The sequence below is a fragment of the Tetrao urogallus genome (assembly GCF_951394365.1).
Source record: "Tetrao urogallus genome assembly, chromosome: 22".
Lineage (NCBI taxonomy): Eukaryota > Metazoa > Chordata > Aves > Galliformes > Phasianidae > Tetrao > Tetrao urogallus.
Window position 1 is genome coordinate 4,628,739 of NC_136835.1, and position 26,053 is coordinate 4,654,791.

General features: G+C 52.1%; 1 protein-coding gene across 2 annotated transcripts in view; it reads right to left on the reverse strand.

Annotated features, from left to right (window-relative positions):
* Positions 1-26,053, reverse strand: part of LOC306954637 (protein CEPU-1) — a gene marked incomplete at both ends in the record, with an annotated part of 244,074 nt that overhangs the window by 82,204 nt on the left and 135,817 nt on the right. The window contains 2 exons of one of the 2 annotated variants that reach the window (XM_079545774.1): positions 21,663-21,747; positions 21,948-22,278. In XM_079545774.1, the coding sequence (XP_079401900.1) occupies positions 21,663-21,747; positions 21,948-22,278 (416 nt within the window). Of the gene's footprint in view, positions 1-21,662; positions 21,748-21,947; positions 22,279-26,053 lie in introns of those variants that run through there. The other variant, XM_079545775.1, reaches the window with a different exon arrangement.

Consider the following 26,053-nt stretch of genomic DNA (forward strand, 5'->3'; position numbering starts at 1 on the left):
AGCATTTTTGCCACATTAACAACCACTGACTGATTAGGATCCTCTGTGTTTCCATTAGGAAGAGAAAGCGATGACAGAAGCATGAATTTCTGCAGGTTAATCTTGTTTTTTGTCATCTCTCCTTTAAAGCAGACAAAGGAACAGTCTGCAGACACCGTGTCTGGCTCAGACAGGGGAAGGCACACATCTATAGGGGGCAGCTCCCAACCTCCATAGGGAAAGCAGCTCACCCTACACCCCTCCCCTTGACCCTTCAGCAGTGCCCCAGCCCCGCTCACTGTGCTGCATCCCCAGTGAGGCTTTGGCCACAGCCACGTCCCTCTGGCAGCACCCATTCCCTCAAGCACAGCAAGCTGATAGGACAGCTATCAGTCGCTCCTGCTCCACAATGGGGATAACATGGGGTGAAACCCGAAACTGCTCAGATAGGATTGATGAGAAGGGCTGACTGCATGCCCAAGATCCACTGCAGCCCTTCCCTTCTCCCCATGTTGGCTCGGAGGAGGGATGCTCATGCTGGGGTAGTGCACCCCTGGTAGAAGGGAAACCCTCAGGGCTTTGCGGTCACCATGGACTGCAGGGTGAGCATCTCCCCAGAGAGCCATTTCTTCACCCCATTGCACTGGGATCTGTCACAGAGAGCAAGGGACGTGGTGTGGCACAGCCTTGCATACCGCATCCAAGCTTTGCTCAAGAAATGAACGGTTTCTCCTATTTCCCCTGAGGAGAAAGAAGTGCACAGCCACACCAGAGGCAGAGGGCAGGGAACGGATCCGTCACCTCATCTCAGCCCACTTCAAAGCAGCCAAACTGTGACACCAAGCCCTCATCCTGGTGTGTGCTTCAAACCAGACAGGAACGTGCCTGCTGGTTGTGATCAAGGGATTTAATCCAAAGAGCCTTTTGCTGCTGGCTCTACCCACCGCCTTTATCTGCTGGTCTCTCCCACCTCATCTTGCATTCCGTGCAACCTCCCCTGAGCTGCAGCTGGTCTGGGAGCAGCGGGCATAAATCCTGATCTCATACCTGTGGGCAAGCAGGGCAGCACCCTGGGATGCAGTCAGGGCAATGCTGATCCTACTCAGCTCCAACAGGCAGACAGAGCCCCTGGCTCCCCCAGAATGGCAGAAAAGCAAGATTTTCATCCCAAATCATGATTAAAGCAGCTCCTCCATCCCCCCTGCACACTCTCACTCCTCCTTTAAGTCATGTTTCCAAATGCTGAGTTACTACCAAGGAAGGTTTAATGGGGTCCTGGATTTTAAAGCCACTGGCAACACAGTCTGGGCCTTTTATGGTTAGTGATGAATAAAAGAACCCAAAGTACTCCTTTTTTCTTTTTTTTCCCCCTCTCTTAACAGTCTCTGCCTACAAATTAAAGTCATTGTACTTCTCACCCTGTCTCTCTCCTTTTGTCTTCTTTTAATGCCCTCTCAGCCCATCGGGCACAAGTTCAAGGAATGCTGTGCCCGTCCCTCTTGCTGTCATTCCACCCCTTTTTCCTCCCTACCCATTCTTCTCTCACCCCAAATCCTTTCACCCCAAATTCACCCCAAAGCCACGGGGTCACCACAGGGCAAAGCCCTCGACCCCTCTCCGTAGGGCTGGCAAGAAGCTTTTCAGCGTGCAAAACAACCCGAAGTGCTACTATCCTGTCACCCAGCCCTGTTATTTTTAGTGCTCTTCCACTGAAAAGTGCCAGCTCCCTGAATCATGTGATTGCACAAGGATCTCATTTTCTCTCCAAAAAAGTTCCGTGCCCTCACAGCTGCTGAGAAATGCTGGGGACGATGAGTCACCCTCCCAAAAGGAGGATGGAGCCCATTTCTCAGGGACATCTCACCCCTCTTACTACATATCCCCCATTTTTTAACTCAGCGCTGGAGAGAATGAAGCATCCAAACAGCCAGGTGGCTTCAGGAGTCTCCCCGTTATTTCACATCATTAAGTCAGCGTGGAACAGCTTCAGATCCTTTGGGGGAAGCAGCAACGAAGGAATCACAGAAGCGTTCAGGTTGGAAATGACCTCTCAGATCCCCACATCCACCCCACCGTGCCCACATCCCTCAGTGCCACGGCCCTGCAACGCCCCCAGGGATGGTGACCCCCCCTCCATGGGCAGCTGTGCAGTGCAACACTGTTCTCTGGATAAGAAATGACCCACACGGATCCACCTGCAGCCCCAGCAGCCCGGATCTGGGTTAAAATGGGAAATAAAAATGCCAGGAGGAATAAGGACAAAAGGGGACAACAAGCACTGCCTGATCTCCATCTCACCTCCCCATCTCATATTTACCCTCCTCGCACGTGCTTAGATTTCTCCTCTGCAAAGCACGGGGAGATGCACTGAATGACACAGAATACAGAAGCACACATTTTACTGTACTACTGTTATTTATTATTAATAGTGGTAATGCTAACGCTGCCCTTGTAGGCACCTCTACGAGGGAAATAATGTTTGCAAATGTCAATAAACACTTTCCCCAAATGCCTGGGTGTCTACTGCAGCCACGCTCCCTCCCTGCACCACTGACTGAGGGCACAATTTTGCTCCTTGGTCTTCATGCCTCTCCTCTGCCTCGTTCTGTATGGGGAACGAAGCTGGGGAGATGCTCTCCTCACCCCCAATAATGAAAAAAAAACAGCTCCAAAATATGATTTTCTTTCCTCGGTGACTGAGCCCAAACCTCCTTCACGTAAGGCTCCTTCTGAAACAACTCGAGTTAAGCAGTTCAATTTAAATCGACAAGAGCTGTGTTTGCCCCCTTCCCTCATTTCAAATGAAACATTCAAAAATAAAATTAAAAAAAAGCCCTTTTTATCTTAATCTTTCTCCATGCTTTCCCTTTCCTCAGAAATAATTTGAGAGTTCTAGGATGAATGGGAAAATGATTTCAGATGACCTAAAAAGGCATTATTACTTCTTCAGAAAAAAGGGTTTGCATATGGAATTGATTCTGGCTGTCACCAGAAGAGATCCCACATCAGGCTGAGCACAAAGGCTGCTGCATGTAGGACAGGAGCATCCAAAGGGGCTGCTCTGAGCCCCAGCTCACATCCATATCTCTGCACATCCACATCCCTCTCTTTCGGGCCCAATTGCTCTGACAGCCATCCCAAGGGTTCATCCTGAGGGTTTTGGGGTGTGAGCTGCTCTCCACACACCTTCCAGCACAAGGATTTGCTGGAACCTTGCTGCCTGCCAGGATATGGCTGTACTAAAGGACAGCTGATGCCTGACATTTATCTTCATGACTGAAGACTGCAGACCAGAGAACATGAGAGGCAGAGTTAGTTATCTTCTCTTTTCCCATGATTGACAGTAAGTGTCAGGAGAGATTAGTTATTCTGTATCATATACATGCCATGCATGTTTTTAATTCTCCCACTGCTCCAGTACTATTTTCAGACCTCGTTGTAATAAATCAAATGTGCTTGCTCTGTGTAGAGAAGAGATTTTGCCATTGTGGAAGACCTGGTGGGCGCCCATTGGCTCTTCCTCCATCCTCAGCCCAGGCAGGGAGCTCCTGGGATGTGCTATCTGACCACCATCTCCACCCAAACTGCAATTGAACTCTTCTTCTATTTACTCATTATGACAGGTCCAACGGCACAAAGGGATCTGCTTTGCCCACGGATGAGGCATGGTGATCTCTGGGTTGAAAGCCCAATGTTTAACTGGGATTCCACCTGCCTGGCAACCTGGGATGGCCAACAGGAAGGGAACGTGTAGGTAAGAGCAACAGAGAAGTGTGGGAGACACCAGAAGCCATGCCTTGGCCCGACAAAAGCAAAATGCAAAATGCCATTTGGAATGCGTAAGCCATCAAAAACGTTGGCTCTTGTCTGAATGGGGGTCCTGCATCACAAGCAGCCACAACCCGACGTGCTGCTGGGGCCAAAGCAGCAGAGCACAGCTCTCAATCAGTGCTGCCAGCTTTGGGACTGCGCTAATTGCAGCCTCAGCACTCAGCACTGCACGCTGTGCTGCAGCAGCCAGGTGGGCAGGCAGCCTGCTCCAAACTGGGTGTGAGACAGCATCACCTGGGGCTTGGATCGCCCTCAAGCTCTGCTGCAGAACTGAGTGGGGGACGGCTTCTTCATGACCCTGGGAGCTGCTTTCCTCTGCTGTCCATCCCTACGCTGCTGCAGATAGCTCTCAGAAAGCTGCTTGCTGCTCTGCAATCACTGCAGAGGCTGATTACACGACTAAGTTTTATAGGGCTGAAGTCGCTGAGATTAACCTCTCCATAAACCACCGAGATCTCTCTCTGATCAGAAATTCCTCTCTGCATAAAACAGCTTCCTAAGCACCCTCCCTGTAAGCCAGCTCTCCTTGCAAAGAAAAAAGCCATCTCCACAGCTACGGCACAGCCACGACGCAATGCAAAATGGTGACAACTGTCCCAGGTGGATTTGTGCCACAGACAACCAGAACCTTCCTGTGAGCAGCACCAGGTGCCCATGTGAAATTGCCCTCCCCCAGCACGAGTGGCCAGGCAAGCAGAGGGGAAAGCATGCCAGGCTGTGGGATTCCCCATCGTGACCAGATGTAAGAAACAAGTCCTGGAGAAGCAACAGGAAAGGCCAATGCTCATAGAATCGTAATAGCTGGAAAATACCTCTAAGATCATGTTAGTCCAATTTCAACCCACCCCACTGTGCCCCCTGCCCACATCTCTCAGTTATTATGGAACACCCCCAGGGATGGTGATCCCCCCACCTCCCTCCTTGGGCAGCTGTGCTGTGCAGCACCATTGTTTCAGAGAATAAATGTTTCCCAATATCCAAGCTGGCACTGTCCTGAGCTGCTGCCTGCCTTGTTAGAGTTGATTTCAGTGTGTAAGACAGAGCATGAGTCATTCCTGAGCACATTACAGCTCTGCACTTGCATATTCAAAACTGACGATACCCAATCCCTGGCTTTGGTCTGAGATACCTCTGCAGCTCAACAAGTGTCACATAAATTCAGACTCCTGGCAGGATGATGAGCCAAGGAAACATAAGAAATGCAGCTGAGGTTCTCCTTATGCTGCATGTCTGTATACTGCACGGGGCCAGCCCTCCTTCAAGGAGATGCTACAGGGCTGGATAAAACCCTTCTGCCTTATTTCCTCTTAAGGGATCAGCCTGCCTTGTTCGTGTTTGGATGTTCTCCTTTCCCTTAAGGACCACATCAAGCTACAAAGAGTCCCTCACTGCTCCTAGGCTGCAAACCAGAGCTTTGGGGCTGCTTGCAAGCCAGCTCTGACCCAAGGTCATTACTTTGCTTGTGTCAACCCAAGCTCCTCTGCCACTCTGCAGCTTTCTGTAGCCGGCTCCTTACGCACTTTGGGGGAAGCATGGAGAAGACTGCAGTGTCTCCAGGGGTGCCAAGTCCCTTCCTAATGGCTTTCATGTCTTCCTGTATCTTTAAATAATTGACATCTCTTTGTTGCTAAGTACATCCAAGCAAGAAGGCACTAAAAGTTTTAAACCTCCCTGGGGAGACTGGGGCCAGGAAATCTCCGTAGCTCACACGATGTCCTGCCACCAAAGCACCTTGTCTCCTGGATTGAGCTCTCCCAGGATGCTTGTTGCTACCACGTGGAACGTGTCCTCTGTTATTCCCAACAGTGCCCCCCAAACTACTTGGAAAATAATTTCAGAGCAGAGCACGACGCTTACAAAGAGCTCCTCTGGAGAGAAAGGTAATGCAGGAGCTGAGGTTTAAGGAGTCGATTATCAGCCCCAGGAAAGCACAGCACACAGCTGTGGCACGGCTGTGTCTACGATTCTATGGCTTGGTCTTATCCATATGCCAGGCAGGACTGGGATGGAAGAGCTGCATGCAGTTTCCATTCCTGCCACCATCTGTCTGCCAATGTTGGTAGGCTCATGGCACCGGGTTTATTCCCCCAAAACAGTGACTTTATTCTCCTTAAGATAGATCTCACTGCACTCCACCTGCAGTAATTGCAGATACATCAACTCGCTCTTGGCCAGGCACTACGTTTCCCAGCGCAGTCAGTTTTATCACACTTTTAATTTAGTAAAGCAAGAAAGCCTCACTGGGCACCCCAGCATGAGCCAATGCCAGTGACCACAACGCACTGCTCTGCAATGGGATGTGAGTGCAAGCTTCAGCACAGCACCAAACAGCTCCAAACACCACCAAATACCATTGGGATTTTCTGTCCCCTCTGTTCCCCCCATCCACCTCTGCTATTTTCTCCCTGGAGCCACGCTCACTGACCAGAGGGAAGGTCAACCCAAGCAAAGGCTCCCGTGAACCACAAAACCACTGCTCGGCTTCCCACCATAGGGACATCAATCTCTCAGAGTTGTCAGGATGATAAGGCAGCCCGGCCTCCACAATAAGGAGGACATTCAAGCTAATAACTTCCCATTAAGCTCCTCAGAGCTGGATGTTTTCCATGGTTTTCTTCGGGGCTGCTGCCAGGACTTGTTTGCTCCCCTCACCAGCTCAGTCTTGAAGGAAAGCGGCTCGAGGCAGTGCTGTAAGTGCCCTGTGTGCCATCAGTGCCGCCTGGAAACCCACGGTAGAACCACAGCCTCTGGGTTTGGGCTCTGCATCTGCCAGGTCAGCCTTCCCCCTTGAAAGGAGGATAACAGCACTGAGCACAGAAGATTTAAAAGGCAAGGAAGGAAAAAGAAGAAAGAGCGAAACCTCCTATCCATCACTTCTGATCAAGCTCTTGCCTGCAAGCACATTTCCAACGTGCTGAAGGGAAAGCCTGACAAGGATGCTCGGGATGCTGTCTCACCCTTTCTCCCCCAACATGAGCTCACCTTTACCTGGCTTTCCTCCACAAACCATCCTCATGCTCACGGCTCACTTCCATCCCCAGCGCATCCCTCTGCTTCCCCAGTACTCCTGAACCCACCACCCCAGCACCAGCAGGGTTGGAAGCGCTCCCCTTCCCACAAGGAATGGCTGCAGGGCTGTCCCAGAGTGCTAAGCCAGGCTGGATGGGCAGGGGGTGGTCCTCACTGCTCACCTTATAAAATCAGATCGAGGAAAATCTCCCATCCATTAATGCTTCATAAAAATTTTACAAAGCTTCCGTTAAAGGAAGGGAAACAAACAGAGATGGTGTTGGCATCCAGGCACTCTTTAAGCCAAGCGCTCTTTCTCTGATGCATTTTTTCTATATATAGAGCACCAAACAGGAAAGCAACCAAGCACAAAGCCTATTTCCAGCTCCTGGGTTTCCCCCTCCACACGCTGTCACCAGGTCACTGGAGTGGCCATGAGGTCAAGGCAAAAAACACAGAGCATCCTCACCAGGACCCCATCTACAAGAGTGAGGCTTTAATTAATTTAATCAACTTCCCCATAACAGTGACAAGGAAAGGAGCAGGACTGATGCGTGGCACGCGTGGGGACCTTCAGCATCTCTCAAGCACCCAGGGAATGGAGAGCCATAGGAAGCTCCTGTCCTTTCCAAAACAGAGGCACATAACAGCACCGACCACTCCTTCATTGAAACCCAAAGGTATTTCTGCAGCACTCACTGGCCAAAAAGGTCCAGCAATCCTTTCCTCCCCTCACAGTGTTTGTTCATTTCTGTGCTATTTCCTGAGCTCTTCCCCTTGCAGAAATGCTCTGCTGCTCCGCTCCCAAAATCAGGCTTCCTCATAAGCAGTATATTAAAAACCAACCCCCCAAAGAAAACTGCAATGGAATACGAAGCGCAGTGATTGCAGAGCAGTGACAGCCCCTGATGGGAAACACGAACACCAAAAGTGAGGGGGAGAAGTACATAGAGCCAATGCTGAGCAAAATATTATGCTGAGAGTTCAGCAGGCAAAATCTTGACATCAAATGTGGATTTATACATGATCTACACGAGCTCCATCTACACTGTAACTTAAATACATATTAATTCTTTTGCTTCCATGCAGCCTCAAGCCTTCTCCTTAGACAAACCTGAGATGAAGCTCAAGCAATTCAATTAGTGGGGCGGCACCCACCTCCCACTGACACAACTGGGAGCTCCCTCAGCATCCTGCTGCTCACCATCCCAACCTGTTTGCATCACTGAGGCTTTGCAGGCAGCAAAAGCATCAGAGCTGCACCACGCAGCCAGACGGGATGGATTCCCCCATCTATCTTCCCCATGGCTGCTGGCAGAGCTACCTGAGGATGACTAAGGTTGTTAAGTAAGTAGAGGGCCTCCCAAAACACAGACACAGGCTGGAGACAGGTCAGATTAGGAGAGCTTCACTCCCACCTCCTATTTGTCCTGCTCCTCTCTCAAAGCTTTCTGCACCTCCCAGGTCGCAGCCTGAGCTGCTGAGCATTACCAGAGAGCAGCAGGAGAGCAATGCACCAACCAACAAGGAAAAATCAGCAATAAAGCCTCTGCCACCTCCATCCCTTGCTCCGGAGAGGCTGCGAGGCTGGTTAATGGATGTCAGTTCTGTTTCCATTGAAGAAAATAAAAATCAATGAAAGCCTCTTAGCCAGGCAGGGCACAGCGACGGCCCTGCTGCTGACTTTCCCTTCTCACCCCGTGCACCCGAGTTCCCTCCACCATGCCAGCACGCAGGAACCCAAAGCATGCAGCAGGACCAGGCAGCCCGCTAGGTTCCTACAGGAGCAGGAGAAGGCAGAACATCCTTAGCACAGCCCTCCATGCTCTACTGGTACCTGCAGGTGCTGGCAGCCCTCTGCACAAACCTCAACTCCAGCAGCCCTGTTAGCAGAGCCCTCACTACAGATGCATTTATAAAGGCTGCAGATGTATTCATACAGACAAAATTCCCTTTGCACCAGCTTTTTGCTTTTGCTCCCGGGGGTCACTTTGCCACGCTGACACAAGCAGTGCTTTGCTGGCAGAGCAGGGCTGCTCGGGGTGGTCTGCACAGCACTGGCTCTGGTTTTCCCTTACTGCTAAAGCATTTCAGCCTCTCATGCAGAAAAGATGCAGCTTGGACATTTCGTTAGCACTAAAACAATACTAATGAACTCGCAGGTTGCTGTGTGAGGTAGCTAATGACAAGCCTAATGACAAGCCTCCTCCAGAACTGCTTAGCTGAGGCTTCTGGAAGTTAGAGGGATGAGATGCAGATGGACTCAGCATCCAAAAAAACCCCGAAAATGTAATGAAACAAAAACACCAAAAAAACCCTCTGTTCTTGCCCCTCTTCTGCTTGATGAAGTATCTGGTACTTCTCTGCAGCTTTCTCGCTGAAATTGTACGCTTGGCTCTCGTACCACACTCTGATCAATGTTAGATATTTCCTTTTTTGATCCTATTCCTTCTCCTAAATGCTTGGGTGGGGATTTATCACATCGACATGCAAGCTAGCCATTTGGACCCCATTTTACAGCAAATGGAGAGAAAAAGGCACTGCTAGGACACAATCTGTCTGACCTATTTTAGACATCTGCCTTAGACTGGGATGGATTGCACCCTAAAAAGGCCCATTGCTCTCCAGCGATTGCAAAGGGGGACTAGACAACACGCTCAGATGCAGACATCCATCATCCCAGACACCTGCAGTTACATGAGCAAGTATCCCAGATTGCTCGTGCTTTTCTGTGCTCCGACCAAAATGCTAATTGATTGAGAGCCACCCAGCCTTCCAGGGGGCTTTTTGCCGGTGCCTTTGCTTTTTCTCCCCTGCGACAGATGCATTCCATCTCACCTTAGCCCACGCTGATCATCTACATCAAAAAGAAGAGAAAGGCATCTCTATAGTAGGGTCACCTTAAGAGGTTAGGCACACTTGGAAGGATGGCTATTCCCTCTCTCTCCCCAAACCTTGCTTAAATCAGGCATCCAACTCCTGGGTGCCCCAGAGGCTCTGGGTACCCCAGTGCCTTGGGAACGAGGGTCGCATCCTACCCAAAGCAAAATCCATCTCTGCACAAGAGCTTTCTGCAGTACCCAAAACAGACCCAAGCCTTAAGCACGGAACCAAGCATCCCCCTGCACCGGGGCAGGGCTGGATGCAGACCCCATCTCTCCAGCTGTCTCATCTCTGCATGATATCCCTGGTGTGTTTTCAGCCAGACTCCTACTGGAATGAGCTTCTGCATTTGTGCTCTTTGCCTGCGTGCCTCTGTCTAGCAATATTCCCCAATAATTTGTGAAGTCTTTGGCCAATTTTAACTAAATTTGACAGAAGAACAGATGGCTCAAAGACATTAAGTACCTGCAAGTCTCGTACAGACAGGCAGCCAGGTATAGGAGAGGGACTCTGCATTGCCCGTGGAGGGAAAGGCCACACAAAATGAGATTCAGCCTCATTGGAAGCTCAGAGCCCACCAGCACAGAGCCCTTCCCGGAGTCCCAGCCACAGGCTGCAGTAATTTACTCCTGCTTGGACCAAAATGAAGCGAACTTGTAAGAAAGCTGGCTGCCGTGCCAAGCAGATGACGGATTTTGCATATGAAAGCAGAGCCCGTGTGACAGCTTAGAGGAAGGAGCAAAACCAACAAGGAACAAAAGTCACATTTCCATGTGAGCAAAGCGGTCACGTCTCTCCTCAGGACCTCGCCTTGCAACGAGCTCAGCAGCAAGAAACTGCTGGAAGCCTGCAGCCAGCAGAGCAGCTCCCATCTACTGCAGCTGGAAAAGCAGCCGGTGGGAGCACGCTGTCTGCAGGCACCGGTGTGCTGTGCTAGGAGGGGCTGCCCATCTATTCCCATCAATCTGCCCTTTTTAAATTGAGATAGTTGACTACAAGTCAAACTTTGCGCCAAAAATGCCTGCAGAGCCATCGGTAAGGCTGGCGTTGGTGCTTCACGTGGTCCAAAGTTGAGGTGCGTGGCACAGAGTGATGGGAAAACGGTGGAGGTCGGCGCAGAAATATGGCAACCATCCCAAAATCTTTTGCAAAATACACAACCGGTCGCTTCTGTGCACGTCTGCAACTGCCTCACCCTCCCGTGACCACATTAATGTCACAAGTGTTTTGCTTGCTAATTAATACTCACAAATTCCCCACGCTAAGGCACGTGCTGCCGCTCCTATTTCATGGGCACAGAGGGGAATGAGCAGCAAAACGCCTTCACCTTCACGTGGCAGAACCAAGGCAGGGCTCCCAAAGCACAGCAGAGCTGTCCCCAGCCCCGTGCAGCCTCTCCCAGCAGTGCAGATGGGCTCGCTGAGCCACACGAAGCTTTTGGCACGCAGAAACGACCTGGATGCAACCACAGAACGGGCTCTTGCTCAGCAGCTATGGGGGGGCAAAGAAACTGCAGACCTGCACATCTGGCCCCACACATCTGCCCCCCCACACACACATCTGGCCTGGCTCTCACCACTGGGGTCTGACTTGTTTGCCTCGCCAACCCCCCCCCTGCTCTCAGACAAGGTTAATAGGGTAGAGAGAGAGCATCTGTTTATGAGAAGGTTATCAAGTGAAAGGCAGTAACACAGGCTCCAAACCAGCTTTTCATAGCCTCTTACTTATTATTTAATTTGGCTCCAGTATGTGAAATTAGGCTAATGGCTGTTAAGTGGTTAAGGCATGCACATTGTCCATCTGCCGGGAAGGCTCCGGGCCGTTGTGCTGTTTCAAAGGCTAAGAAGGAAAAATAATATGAGAGTTGCATGCTGTTAGCTTGAGAGCTCATAAACGCATTTTCTCCCTCTTTCCCTCGCTTTTTTATTTCTTTTATCTCCGATGCTTTGCCCGTTGCAGCATTAGGAACTTCTGGAAAGCGAGCTATGGGCTTTTTTTTTTTCCCCTTGTCATTGCTGTTGTGCTGTTTTTCCCCCCTTGAATGAAGGGTGAGCCAGCCAGCTCCAACAAAGCCACAGACACCAGCTGGTGCCATCTTCTAGCAGAGTGCAGCATCTCCCACTGGATATCAGCAGCGGTCAGAACAAAACCCTGAGCTTTTTGCTGCTGCTTCCTGACACCAGGATTGGCAGATTGTCCCCGTCAACACCACGCCATCTTCGCACCCATAACGAGCACCTCCATGCACACCTCAGTGGTTTCCTACACATTTGGGTACCTTAGGTGACACCAGAGCAGACTGAAGCCCCTCTTTTCCCTCAAATCCCATGTTGTGCCAATTCTCATGGGATTGGGGCTGGACCTGATGATGTTGGTGGCCTTTTCCAACCCTGAAAATCCTATCCTGTGAGTCCTGAGTGTCTCACACAAGAGTTGGGCTCATTCCTATATTATTTCAGACAGCTAATGGGGTCTGTCAACACAGAATCATAGAATATCCCAAGTTGGAAGGAGGCCATAAGGATCATTGAGGACATCTACCTGCCTCACTTGGAAGTTACAGGCATATAACTCCCAGCCCTCTCTAAAACTTACAAGAAATCAGTTGACCAACAAAAATCAGCAGAAATGGTGAAGTGGAAAAAGGGCATGCAGAGGACATGGCCTCCTACACCCTGCTTCCACGGGTTCACGAGGAAGGGCTGACTGACTCTGTGGCTGAATTACACTGCATCTGCCCAAAACTCCTCGGATGAAGATCCATCCCATCTCACAATGGAACTATTTGTCCCCTGGTCCCCAGATGCAATTTGCAAGCTCTGCTCCATTGCTGGATAAAGCCATTGCACAGTTTTATGAAGACTGGATGCTGCTGAAGGACCTACAAAGGGCACAGCTGGAAAGCAGGGAACCAACAGCAGCACGCCATGCAAACACAGGGGCTCCCCAAAAACCAGCTGTGGACATTTGGCTTTCCGAGGAGCAGCCCCAGGGCTGCTGGGCCCCAACAAGGTGCTCTGCTCTCATGAAAGCAGTCCTTGAGCTGCAGCAAAACAAATAAAGGCAGCCAAAATGGGCTCTCTAAGTAAGAGCTGAGCCGTCTCTGCGTGAGAAGGGTTATTTATGGGGCCGCGAGGAGGGAGAAGGCAGCTGAAGAGCATTTCTCATTTCCCCCCATTACTGCAACAACCCCACTTGAAATCCAACTTTATTTCTTCCTTCTCATGCCAGGAAAGAAAACAAAATAAATGCACTAACAAAGCCACAGCCTTCCCTCCCTTGTTATCCCCCTGATTTCTCCAGGGCTGTTTCAGAATCACAGCAGGAGCGATGCGCAGCGCTTGGCAGCACAGAGGAAAGATGAGAGCAGCTCCCCATGCCCGACCCCCCCACCTCCCTCAGGTGCCCCCAAACAACTCTGCTCCACCTCAGCACTGCTTCCCTGCAGGTGCTTTTCCATCTGCACCACTCCCATTGCCTGCAGCTCTGCACCCTGCATCTCTCCGTAGGTATCTGCAGGAATTACTGCTCCCCTGCACCGTATCTATCTCAGTTCATTAGCTGTGCACCAACTATATATCTCTGTATCTCTATACCTACATATTTCTATACCTCTATACCCATACACCTCTTTAACTACACAGATAGATATTCCGTTTCCCTGTGTTTTATATCTCTGCACTGATACAGATACTCAGAATCCATGTGTTATACCTCCATACCGATATGGATAGATATGCAGCTCCCACGTGTTACAGCTCCATACCAACACAGACAGACACTCAGTTTCTGTGTGTTACACCCCTATAGCAATACAGATAGACTTCAATGCGTGCCAATGGTTGGCATGTGCAGAATGCAAGAGATGGTCATCACAACACACAGCAATCCCAAACTGCTCAGCCCTCTACTCAGCTCAACGCCCACCTCCCTGAAGTGCAGCCTCACCCAAAAGGCAGCAGCCAGCATCTGGATGGCTTTGGGGAAGGGATGGGGAAATAAAGAAGGAAGAAAAACACATGTTTATTGCACCGTGTGCAGACAGGATAAAGCACATTGGAACAACCTCCAAAGCGAGCTGCTTGGAGCATGTCCTGCAGCTCTGCACCTGCTCACACTGCCACCATCGTCGCGACAAATCAGTGCATGGCGTGCAGAGCTGGGGGATGATGGAGAAGAGAGTGGGGGTCTGGGGGAACCTGCCTGGCTTTGGCCAATTGGTGCGGAAAAGCTTTGCTGGTGTGGCAGGCTGCATCTGCGGAGCGAGCTGCTGCAATGGCTCTGAGCTGGCAAAACCCCTGCTTTGACACTTTTATGCCTGCGCATCTGTGCTTCTGCCAGCGGTGCGTATTCCCCTCGCAGGCTGTGGGAGACATTAAGCTATGCTAGCAGAAGTGTGACACCAGGAGAGCTTTGTCTGAATAGCATACCCTGGCAAATGTGCAGGATAGAAAACATCTACAATCAGGTTAAGGGATAAACACTGACAAGTCCTAAGAGCCTTTACAGACCCTACATCTCCAGTGCACGTGCAAGCTGGAGGTAGGGACAGCACGACATGGCAGAGCACAGCATGGTACAGCATGGCATGGCATGGCACAGCGTGGCACAGAACAGCACAGCATGGCGCAACATGGCACAGCATGGCATGGCATAGCACAGCACGGCACGGCACGGCACAGCGTGGCTGCAGGAGCTCCTTCGAGGAGTGCTCAGCTCTCACAAGCTGCCAGGGAGCATATGCAGGGAACGAAAGCATTGCTGTGCTCTGCTTCTGATCAGCAGTGTTTTGAAGGGTTTTCTTGGCCTAGTCACCAGCAAATTTGGCAAGGCGTTTCCCAAGCGCTGAGCTGGCACTTGCAGGAAAGAGGGTGCTTCATTCCAAGGCGACAACATAAAAACCCAAGGAGAAAGCTTTGAACTGAAGCTGATGGGCACACGGCTGCTTCTGAGCCATGAACAGAGGGGAGATTTGTGGGGATGAGGGTGAGCTGGGAGTAGGCTGCAGAATTACAGGAGGAGAACTGAGGAACAGAGGTTGCTTTGATTTCCTCCCGTACTTTATGGAAACAAAGCTTCTACCTCCTCCTCTCCTCCCAGGGAACACAAAGGAACACTCGCTGCTCGTGGCCCGGCGCTGGGACCGGCACTGCGGGTGATGGATGGGGATGAAGGAGAGGAGGAGGAAGCGCTTCCCTGGGCTCTGCAGCAGCAAATGGCCTCGGCGATTAAAACTGAGTGGGCAGTTGTGTATCACTCTGGATTTTCTGCCTGTTTCATCACTAGCAGTGACTCAGGAATATTCTTCATCGCCCTCGAGCGAGGATATGATCATTTTCTGCCACTTGAGATGAAGCTAATTTTACAGCAGCGTAGAGAGGGAGATGTCATGTGCCGATTTCTATACTGCCTGCATCACATCAGCGCAGCACAGCCTGGCTATGGGTGCTGACTGCAGGAAAACCCAATGGTGGGGATAAACCACCCCAGCACCAGAGGAGGGCGGTTTGGAGGTGCTGAAAAATGAGAGATTGAAATCCAGACTTCACATCACAGAAAGAGACATCAGTATCCTACCCCCAGTCACGCTCGTTAGGAGAAGTATGAAGCATGAAGTTTTGAAACATGCTCCTAAAAGGACAGGTACAATAAGCAAGAGGTTCCTAGGACAGATCTCTGCTTGCACCCAGCCCAGCCATGGCTTAGTTAAGTTACTGACAGCTGGCAAGGCGAAGAGAAGTAGTGATAAGAGCGGGCACATCCCCATCCCATCCTTTGGGCTGCACCAGGCCATTGCTCTGCACCTTTCCATCCAGCACCTCTATGGGTTCGTGATGCAGCTCCCTAATACTGAGGCTGGGTCCTAGCATGGAGGATAGAGTTTCTCCCATGTGACTCTTGGCCATCAAGCCTTTGGTCTTTTCTTGGTATCCAACCCCCTGTGATCTTGACCATTTGAATGGATGGAGGCCACCAACACGGTGCAGGTGGATCTATAGATGACCACGGTGTCTCATGAGCTGCTCCCAGGCATGTGTCTGAGGTCAAAGCCCCGTATTTGGCTAAACAAGATCAGCAGCCTGCGTGTTGCTGGCTGTAAACCAGCAAGGAGATTGCAGCTGCTGTCCTCCACCAGCCAAGGACAAGCAGGGAAATTTAGGAGATGTAGCTGACGTGCACCAGTGAAGGTATCTCCCTCAAACATCCATCTCCACGACAGGGCAATAACAACCCAAGGTGGGATTTTGGCCTTCTGGCCACATCCTGCCGTGCCACAGAGCATAAGCACCAAGAGGGGAGAGGAAAGTCAAGGGTAATGCTGCCTTGAGCTCCTCACGGTGTGTTTGCAGAGGACTAAATCACGTCTCACAAGCACACTGGAGTGCCTTGGACTCATGTACCCACACTGCTGCCTCCCCACACCGCCACGTCCTGCCCTGATTTACACCTTGCACTGAACTGCTGAGCAAATGGGGTCGCAGCGCGCAATGGCCAGCCTACAGCTTGGCCTCTGCAAGCTGACATTCAACAGAAACCTTGTTCGAGTCAAAGCAGAACAGCTCCTACAGTTCAAGAAGCAATAAGGAAGGATGTAGTAAGAGGGAAACACTGATTTCAGAATGCAAAGCAGCTCAGAGGTGGGCAGGAAAACACTTTTTTTGCAGCCAAAGGGAAACTCTGATTCCAGGAATTCTTCCCCTCTGAGACAAAACTGCACTATTTCCCATAAGATGCTCTAAAACCTTATGGAACTGAAGTGTGAATTTTCCACCTCAAAGCTGGAGCACGAAGTGCCTGCCCAGCTCCCAGGAAACATCCCTGCAAGGTGAACACTGGACCCACAGAGATGTGCTTTGCTTTCACCCAGGCCCTACTGTCACAGGGATGGCCCTCCTTCCTTTGAGCTCAATATCTTTGTACTGGACTGCAGGAGAGCACCAAAGATGTAACACAGCAAGGATTACTCAGGAGCAAAGCTGCACGCCTAAAATTTACTGGATTTGAATGACTTCAGGCTAAGAACCCAAATGTAACTCCAGATGTCAGTGCTGTGCCCACCTGCAAGTCCACATCACCTACAGCTCTGGGAGTGGGTCTAAACCTAGAGCTGTCCTGCTCCCTTCCTCCATACCCTGGGGAGTTTCTTTTGCCTGACACTTTCTCATTAGGGATGTGCAAGAAACTGAAAAGCACCCAAGTTCTGTTGAACAGAGAACAAAATGCTGGGAAAATAATGAACCCATCATGACTTTTTTTTTTTAAATATCAGGCTTAAAAATCCAAAGTAATGGATGTTCGGATCATGTCTGGGGCTCTGCATGTGTCTGATAAAACAGACGCAGGTGTCAGAGCCATTTATGGCTGCAGAGTCGGTCAAAATCTCCCATCTCTGGAAAAAAAAATCCACCAAACAAACCTGTGATATTTCACCAGCTGCTCGTGCTGAAAGGTGGTTTTATTCCTTATTTACTCTGTCCTCATTGGCATGCAGAGCTAGACTCATGCGTCTCCTCTTTGACCCCTGGTGTCCTTTCCCTCCCCAGAGGTGTCTCTCCCTCCCCATCTCAGCATCACCACCAGCTCCTCTTCCAGAGGACAGCACAGCTGCCAAGTTTGCCTCCAGCCACCCATCCCCACCCATCTGCTCTCCCATCTCCTCATTTTGCACGTAAACCACCGACCTCCTTCCAGCAGGACTGCTGCTTGGGAAGAGCCAACGCTTGGGAAGAGCCAAGAACCCTTACTCAAGGCGAGATTCCTAACGCCCTGGCAATGAAGGCATGCGTGGCATTCCACCAGAAGGAGATCCAAGCAGCCAGCCTAGCTCTCAGCTTCCAGTGGCTTTTGCACCTCTGAACGTTACACGCAAGGGCATCACGCATTCGCCTTGCAGAAGTGCTGCATGCAACAAAGAGCCAACTCTTCCTGCTGGGAGAAGGCTTTCTGCATTGCTATTCCTTGCACAGGGCGTCAACAGTTTGCATACTGTAGCTAAGATGCTGTCTTCCAACCTGATCCACAGTCCATTACAGTTAGGATAAAGACTTGTGGTGACATTAATGAGCGCCGGATCAGCCCCTTTGTCGGCATAAATCTCTTTATTGCAGTGGGGGGATTGCATTTTCCCATTTGCTTGTTTGTTTGGCTCTGTATTCTCATTACAATTTCTATTAGCCAGTTCTCCTGCTGATGTGGTCGTAGATTAAGTCCTTCCTATTTTTCCCCTTTCCTCCTGAAGGAAAATAAGGGTGTCTGAGCTCCAGCACCACAAACAGAAACGGGCAGGCTGGGGGGTCTGGAAGAAGAGAGGAGCAGCTCTGCTAGACCAAGGCTGGATAACTCCCCTGAAGCCAACAGAAGGGGCACAGATTCAGGTCCCATGCTTGATTCTGAGCTCAATCGTGGTGAAGGCTGTCCCACTGCTGGGACTCCAAACTCCAGGTGAGAGCAGGGTGCTGCTGGCCATCTGCAGAGCCCCCCTGCATAACACACTTTGCACTTTTCCCAACAGAGGGGCACATCCCACCACCAAAGACTGCAGTGCAAGCAGATGACTCACAGAGACAGAGAAAGGAAATGTTCCAAGGGCTACACAGAGACGAACACACTGACAGGACCTCGGGGGGCACCTAACATCAGATGAACTTCCATCTCATAACACTGGCTTAGCAGTCAGAAATGCCACCCCAGCACCTTCCCACTGGACAGCTGTGTACCTACAGGCTCTGATCCTCACCCTACCAGCCCTTCCCATCCCAAAGTGCCATCTGCTGGATTTACACCTTCCTCAAGCTGGCACTCAGCCTTAGGATGGACACAGAAATGCACAAGATGCCCCCAGCCCCAAAAGCCACGCTGAGCTCGAGGCAGCAGAGCTATAAAGGGAAGCCCTCTCTGGCACAGCAATCAGGAGCGCATCTCATCTCAGATGGAAACTGTACTCAGAAAAAATAAAAATAATCCATGCATATGACGTGTGTGTGTTTTTTCTCCCCCCGCCCCCCCCCCCACTTTAGGCTGATTCCATCTCGGAGATGGGGGAGAGGTGGCTGAGATTTGCTGACATGTCACTTTAGCAATCAACTCCTCTCTCAGAAACGCCGTCGCAAGCAAAGCCAGAAGCAGCGCTGGGGATGCAATGGGGCTGTGCAACCCCTCTGCTGTGGGTCTGTGGGTGCAGGAAGGGATCCAAATCCAACACAGAACAGAGCCGTGTGTGAGGAAGATTCCCTCCTGTGCAGCAAGCAGGCAGGTTCTGTTTGTATCCGTCAAAGGCAAACAAACATGTTGGATTTTGTTTTGTTTCACCGTCAAGTTATCATTTCTCCAAAATTACTTCCAGAGCACAACACAGGCAAAATGCATTTGTAAAAACAGGTTCAGGTAAAGCACTGTGGAGAGCAATGGCAAAGGGCACAGAAACCACATGAAACATAGGGGTTAGAAGGGATTCAGCCTCTGTTAAACTCAGATTTGACTCTTCACGGTGGAATCAAAGTGAATAAAAGCATCGGGAAAACCAGGGAGCAGTCAGGGAAAGAAGTGCTGCTCTGCTTGGATCTGCACCTGCTCCTGCTCAGGGCACTGTGAACTCATGGGGACGCCTGCAAGCACCCATGTGTGCTGCTGGCATTGTCAGAGCCGTGCGTGGGAAGTGCTGACTGATGCCTATCAGAGTGAAACCGCAATCAAACCTCTTGTTTTGGTGCTGAGAAAGCTCCTGCAGAGGTCTGAGAAATGGGTTGGGTTCGGCACTGCTGCAAGCACAGGGTGCGAGCTGCTTGTTACGGGGGTGGGTAGGATGCAACCAAGGTGTGGGATGGGATGGACCAGCCTCACCCTCACCGTGTGATGAAGAAAGGCACCCTGTGCTATCCCCAAGCCCTAAGCATAACCCCAAGAGCCCAACACGGGCACTGATAAAGGCACTGAGAAGTCAGGCTGGACATCCACAAGTCTTCTTCCCATCCCTGCAGTTTCTACTGCTCCCCAGAGTAACTCGCCCACAACCACCCCAGGCACAAGCTCTATACCAGCATTTAACCACAGATTTACATTTAACCATGACCAAAGCAACACAAAAGTCTATGTGCTTCAGCAGACGTCCCAATACAGAAGGAAACGAACATCCCTGGTGCCCCCACCCCACTCTGACTCATCCTTGCAGGCACATGAACGCAGCCCCATGGCACTGACCCCAAACGCACCATCCCCAACCAAAGCACCTGCAGCCATACACCCAAACATAACTGTGGAACAACACAGAGCAAAGCCTGCACGCCTTTAAATGAGCTTTGGGGCTGTGCTTTGCTGGGCCCGGGCACAAGCTGCTCCCTGCAGCTATGCGTTGTGCTGTGACCAGCACGCCGGGCATGGAGCGGGGAGGGCATTGCAGGGCTGCTGGCACCCAGTGTGGAGTAACCTAATTGCAGCCCTCGTGGGGTTTTCACAGAAGCAGCAAAGTTTTTCAGCTTGCTTTCCCTTTTGTCAGCTGGGAAAAAAAAAAAAGAAGAAAAAAAGAAAGAACCATAAAAAGGGACCTCCAGAGACATATGCTTCCTTCCAAGTCCTTGGCTGCGGCTCGCCGTCCTCCCACCGCGCATGGAAATGAGTGGGAAGGGAGGAAAAAAGAGAGGAAGATCGTTTTCCCCCTCCCTGTGCTCCCAGCATCAGTGTGCTGGGCGGGAGGAAACACGCGGCAGCATTGCTATTCTGAACAAGTGAACTCCCAAACAACAGATCGATGGCTGCACCGCCAGAGCGACTCATTGCTCCCAACCGTCCCCACCTTACACCAGCAGGAAAAAACCACCAAACTGCCACTGCAACACGCACTGCTACACCTCTCCAGTGACCAAACTAATGCCATGAGATGGATAATTCCCAAAAGCAACGGGCCCAAGGGAAAGCACAATGAGAATACTGCCTGCAGGGCTGCTTCCCAAAGCCAGGTGCAAGATTTGTCACCCGTGTGTCACCACCCAACAGCCTCGCTGAGAAGGAAAGCAGCCCTGACTCCGTGCTGACTCACGCCGCTGTCCCTCTGCTTTCTGTGCAATGCTTGGTTTGTCTGCACGCTGCACACTGAGCGGGGCTGGGCACCGTGGGCAGGAACCCCAAGCAGAGCAGTTCTCCTCCTCCCAGTGAGTTTGCAGAGTGCCCATACCCACGGCTCCTGCACCTTTTGCTCCCTTAACACGAAACCTTCCCTCTTCGACATCCCATTGTAAATCCATAGGATTTTCGGTGCTTGGGAAAGCCCAGATGTTTGGAAGAGCTATTTTAACCAGAAGCCAGGAGGTGAGCTCCGATCCAACACACCCCTATGCACCCACATCCAACCTTTCTGGCCCAGCCATGACATGCCACAAGACAAAATCATCGGGATGGCACACGGCTGCTCCATTCTTTCCTCCTGGGAAGGTGCAGGGGCTGTGGGGCTGAAAGGCACAGCTACACGATGCCGAGTCCCAGCAAACACACAGGGAGAGGATTCACATTTGTAAGAGAGTCCGACCAAAGATCATCCCCTTGTTCTGTCATCCTGCCTTGGCCCTGCTCCACTCGCTCCCCTGCGCACACCCAACCCCGCAGATACCAAAGTCTCTCCGGAGTTGCAAGCACTGCTCCCAGCACAGCAATTAAAATGCAGCCTTGTACTGCTCGTGTCCCTGCCCAGCAGCCCCAGCAGGACACTGCGCCCATCTGCTGCGAGAATAGGGACCAGGAGTGGGGCACAGCGCTGGGCACAACCCCTGCTCCCATGGCACTGCTACAGGCAGGACCTGAGCAGGGGGTGCAGCACACAGCCCCACATCCCCCCCGCTGCCCTAAAGAGGGGAGCGGCACTCACAGCTTTTTAGTTCCCCGACTGGGGAAACTGAGGCACATCCCAAAGGCACAGGCAGCTCCCGCGCAGCACAACTCCCCCCAGCACAACCCGAGGCAGCAGCTCCTACCTGAGCGTGGCACTCTCCCCTTGCCGCACAGTCACGTTGTCCATAGCTTTGGGGAAGGTGGCATCTCCGCTGCGCACGGGCACTCCTGCGGGCACAAGGAAGAGCAGCCTGAGACAGAGGACGACTAGGCACCTCCAGGGCAGGGCTAAGCACCCACCGACCCCCATCCTGGGCAGCAGGGACTTTTCCACCAGGCAAAAAACACACCCGACGAGGCCACCGGGAGCCAAAAGGGGGGAGAGGAGGGAGGGGGTGCGTGTGTGTGGGGACGGGGGGGAGCAAAACCACCGGGGCGGGCGCGGAGGCGAGCGATGCGGAGCTCCACGGAGATCAGGAGAGCCCCTGGAAAGGCAGCCTGCGAGCACTGAGCCTGCCGAGCGGCATCCGGAGGGAGTCCCCAGTATCCTCGGGTGAGGGAGGAGGACGGGAGGGCCGGGGGGAGGAGGAAGAGGAGGAGGAGAAGTGGCAAAGGTGCTGGACGCTGGGCGAGCCGGCTCTTCCCGGGAGCAGTCCGAGGCTCACTTGGGCACGGAGGTGCCGGGGGCTGCGCCGCGCTCCCGCCCCGCACACACACACTTGTCCCGAGTTCGCAGCTCCCCGAGCGGGGGCAGTCCATAAAAACAAGGGAAAAAAAAAAAAAAAAGAAGAAGAAAAAAAAAAAAAAAAAAAAAAAAAAAAAAAAAAAAGAATGAAAGAAAAGCCAACAACAGGCGGCAGAAAAAGACCACCACTCCCTGCAGCGAGCTAGCAAGCGGGTCCAGAAGCAACAAAGGCACAGCGGGCAAAGGCCTCCGAGTGCCCAGCAGTCCCTCTCCTCCTCCAGCCCCAGCGCGGGGTCCCAAAGGCAGGCTGGTCCCGGCGGGACGCAGGGCGCTGGGATGCCGGGCTGCGGGACGTCGGATGATGTTGGGATGTCGGACACCCTCAGCAGCAGGAGGACGGGGTGCAGAAGGGCGGCAGCATCCCAGCCCCGGCGGCACGGCTGCTGGGGAGCATCCCTGTGCGGCACGCAGGCTGACTGCCCGGGGTTGTCATGGCAGCGGCTCCATCACTGACCGGCACTTTGGCTCCCGCACGCTCACAGCACCGCACAGCCGCGCGCAGGCAGTGGGCGCGCGCTCTCAGGCGAAGGACGGCCGCCTTAACCCCCACCGCACCGTGCTCCACGGGGATGGCATGGGGTACCTCCCCCCCTTCTCCCCTCCTCGCTTCCCGGCGTGCTTACCTGCACCCGGCAGCCAAACGACCTCTGATATTTACCCCCTCTGCTTCCACGCCATCCCCTCCCCGGGCACAAAGGCGCTGTGCAGGGAGGGGAAACTGAGGCGCAGGATGGTTCCCCTTTCCCACACTTCCCATCACCCACCCAAAAAAAACCCCACGCAGGCAGCGACAAGGAGAGGCAGGAGGGTGCCCTCCTGGTCCTCTGCACCTCACAGACATGAGCGTCAGCGCTAAATTCCTCCCCAGCTGCAAGCGCAGTCCCCGAGTACTTTTTATCAGCTCATAATTTAACAGATATCGCATTTGCTTATGCCGAGCAGTTCCTCCTTCCCTCCGCTAGCGGCCGGACGCGTTAATAATATTTCCAGGCACAGCTTCGTGCTTGCAAAAGGTGCTGGGAGCAATCCTCAGAGCTCAACATCCCGGAGCCACAGAGAGCTGCTCTGCCTTCAGCTCCTGCAGCCCCGCACCCCCGGCTCACGCATTGCCCCGTCCCCAAATCCTCCCTCCTCCATCCCTCGCCGCACGCTCTGCAGCCCTCGCCCCGCACCGGGGAATTTTTGTGGGCTTTAAATCACTGCCAACCTGAGCTGGATTCCGAGGGGTGACCTAGATGTGAAAGGATCCATAGCCCGTTACTAATCCCCAGAGTCTCCGAATCCCCTGTAAACTACTGCTTAATTCACTAACTGTGCTATTTAATCTCTCCAACATTATGAGCTGTGCCAGGCAGAGGAAACACTCAATCAAATAAAGCTTTATTATTATTGTGCGTGCTGATAGGTCATATGAGAAGGGGATTGCTTTGCATCTCTCTCCTGACTCCTTTCCCTTCCGAAGGCTCTGCTTTATGAATCCAGCACTGCTGGGACGTGCTGCCCTGCATTCCCACCCTCCGCTTCCCGGCTCCCTGGAGAAGGGAGCAGCTCTCTGCAGCCCTCAGCGGGAGGAGGGAGCTCTGCAGCTCACCCTGCTCAGTGCAGGAGGGCTTCACAACTTTTGCAGCCACAAAACCTAGCTGCAAACAGCAAGATGAGTTTGTGACAGAATGAAACTCCACGTGCAGAGCTGCATTTCCCCTAGAGCAGGGAATTTTCAGGGATGTGTGAGTCAGCGAGGAACAAGAGGCACTGATCTTGCTGGAGCATCCTTTTGGGACCACCCTGTGCTACTTACTAGCTGCCCTCATGAACAGGACCCTCAGCGCACACCCTGCTTCCTTTGCCCAGGCAGTGACAAGCTCCTTCATCAGCAAAACCAATGGGATCACAAGGACTGCAGCCATGCAAACTCCTAAAGCAACATTCAAACTGGGCATCCTCCATCAGGACAGAAAGCACCTGTCAGTGCTGAGAGCAGGAGGACCTCAAAAGGCTTGCAGTGACTTCCAGACATCCCAACCCAAAGTCACCAACCAACCCTGTTAGGAGAAGCTTGGTGTCCTCCGCAAGTCCCAAGGAATTTAAATGGCTGGTTCCTGCATACCAATGCCCAGCAGAATCCCTGCCCATCCCGCTCTCCCTCTCTTGCACACATGCAATGTACATATAAATCAGCCTGTCACAGCTCGTCTCTTTTGTGACAGCTGTAATTGCTTCAGACTTTAAAAATATCTATAGACAATAAACGCAACGCATGAAAACAGCAAAGAGAAAACAAAATCAAGATTCCTTTCAATAATTCAGTCGCTCCAGCAGCAGAGGAGCCAGCAACCGAGTCCAGCTGTGAAGGTTCAGCAGGAAGAGAAAGAGAGCTTTGTAGCCTCCTCTGGGGATGAGAGAGCCTTTCTTCCTTCGCTGCTTTTTGACCACAGCAGCAGAGCCTGCCATGCACGGACGAAGATGCTTGCAAAGCAGCACCTCGCCTTGCTTTCAGCTCCTTTGCTTTCTTCCTGCTCAGATAAAAATCTCCTTCCTTCGCAAGCAACAGGCAGGAAACAAGCGGAACGAGCCGGGCGCACACACACACCTGCTCTGCACACATATTTATCTCCTCTCGCAGCCTCCAAGGCTGAAGGCCCCCCCTCCTGGCAGCAATTGCGAGCAGGAGGGGCGGGGAGCATCGCATGGAGGGATGCAGGGGAGCAATGAGCAGCAGGGAGGATGCAGAGAGCTCTCAGGGACACCGCCAGAAGGAGCCATGGGTGCTGCTGTGCAAAATATTTGAGGAGGGGACAGATATTGACTTAATTTTCCAGCAAGATTGGACAGGGTGAGACTCGGCAGTGCCACTCCGCAGCAGCTCCTGGGGCACGCTCCCTTCCCTCGCCCCTGTGCTCCCCCAAAGCCCAGCCATGGCTTTTGCACCATCGGTTTGCCCCAAATCAGCTGCAACTGTAAGCCCAAACCCAGCCCCAGCCAGCATTCTCCACTGCTGCAGGGGCCTCCTCAGCGCTGAGCCTTCCAGCAAAACCTCCTGCTTTAGGGTGAAACAGAACAAACAAGGCCAACGTGCATCGCTGAGTGGTCCCATGCCCTGATGCAAGCCTGTCACTGACGCTCCTCCATCAACTGAAATGAAACAGTTTCCACCTCTTCCAGCTTGCCCAGAACTACACGGCATCCCTCTCCCATGCATCTGCTCAGAGGCTGCTCGATGGATGCCCTCACACCCAGCGGCCAGCAAACCTACACACATACAGCCCACACCTCCCCATACTGACAGAGTTCAATCCTGGAGGAAAAAAAAAAAAAAAAAGAACCAACAAAAAACCTGACTTTCCATAAGTAGGTCACAGCCAGGCAATTTCTATGGCCGGATTTGGCTTTTAATTCCTTTTTTTTTTCTCCTTTTCACAAAGCTGATAGATGGCAATCTGTAACCCCAAAGTCCACGTTTATTTTTAGTCTGAAGTTGCCAAATATGATCAGAACCATAATTTATGCTCAAACCATTCACAATTCCCCTCCATGCTACGGCGCTGCATTATTCTCCATCAGGTCCATGGCTGCACACACGGCCTCACTGCTTGGCATCAGTCAGGTGCACACACAGCACTGAGCCCCGTGCAGCAGTGCCCATTCACGGCACACAAAGGATGTGGGCTCCTGCTCTGCTCACCACACTGCCTCATTTATCCCCTTGTTAACGCCGACCCCAATTAAGAAGCAATGATTGAGAGCCTTCCTTGGCTGGAGCCATTCTGAGCCCTTCTTGCCCCAAAGGCT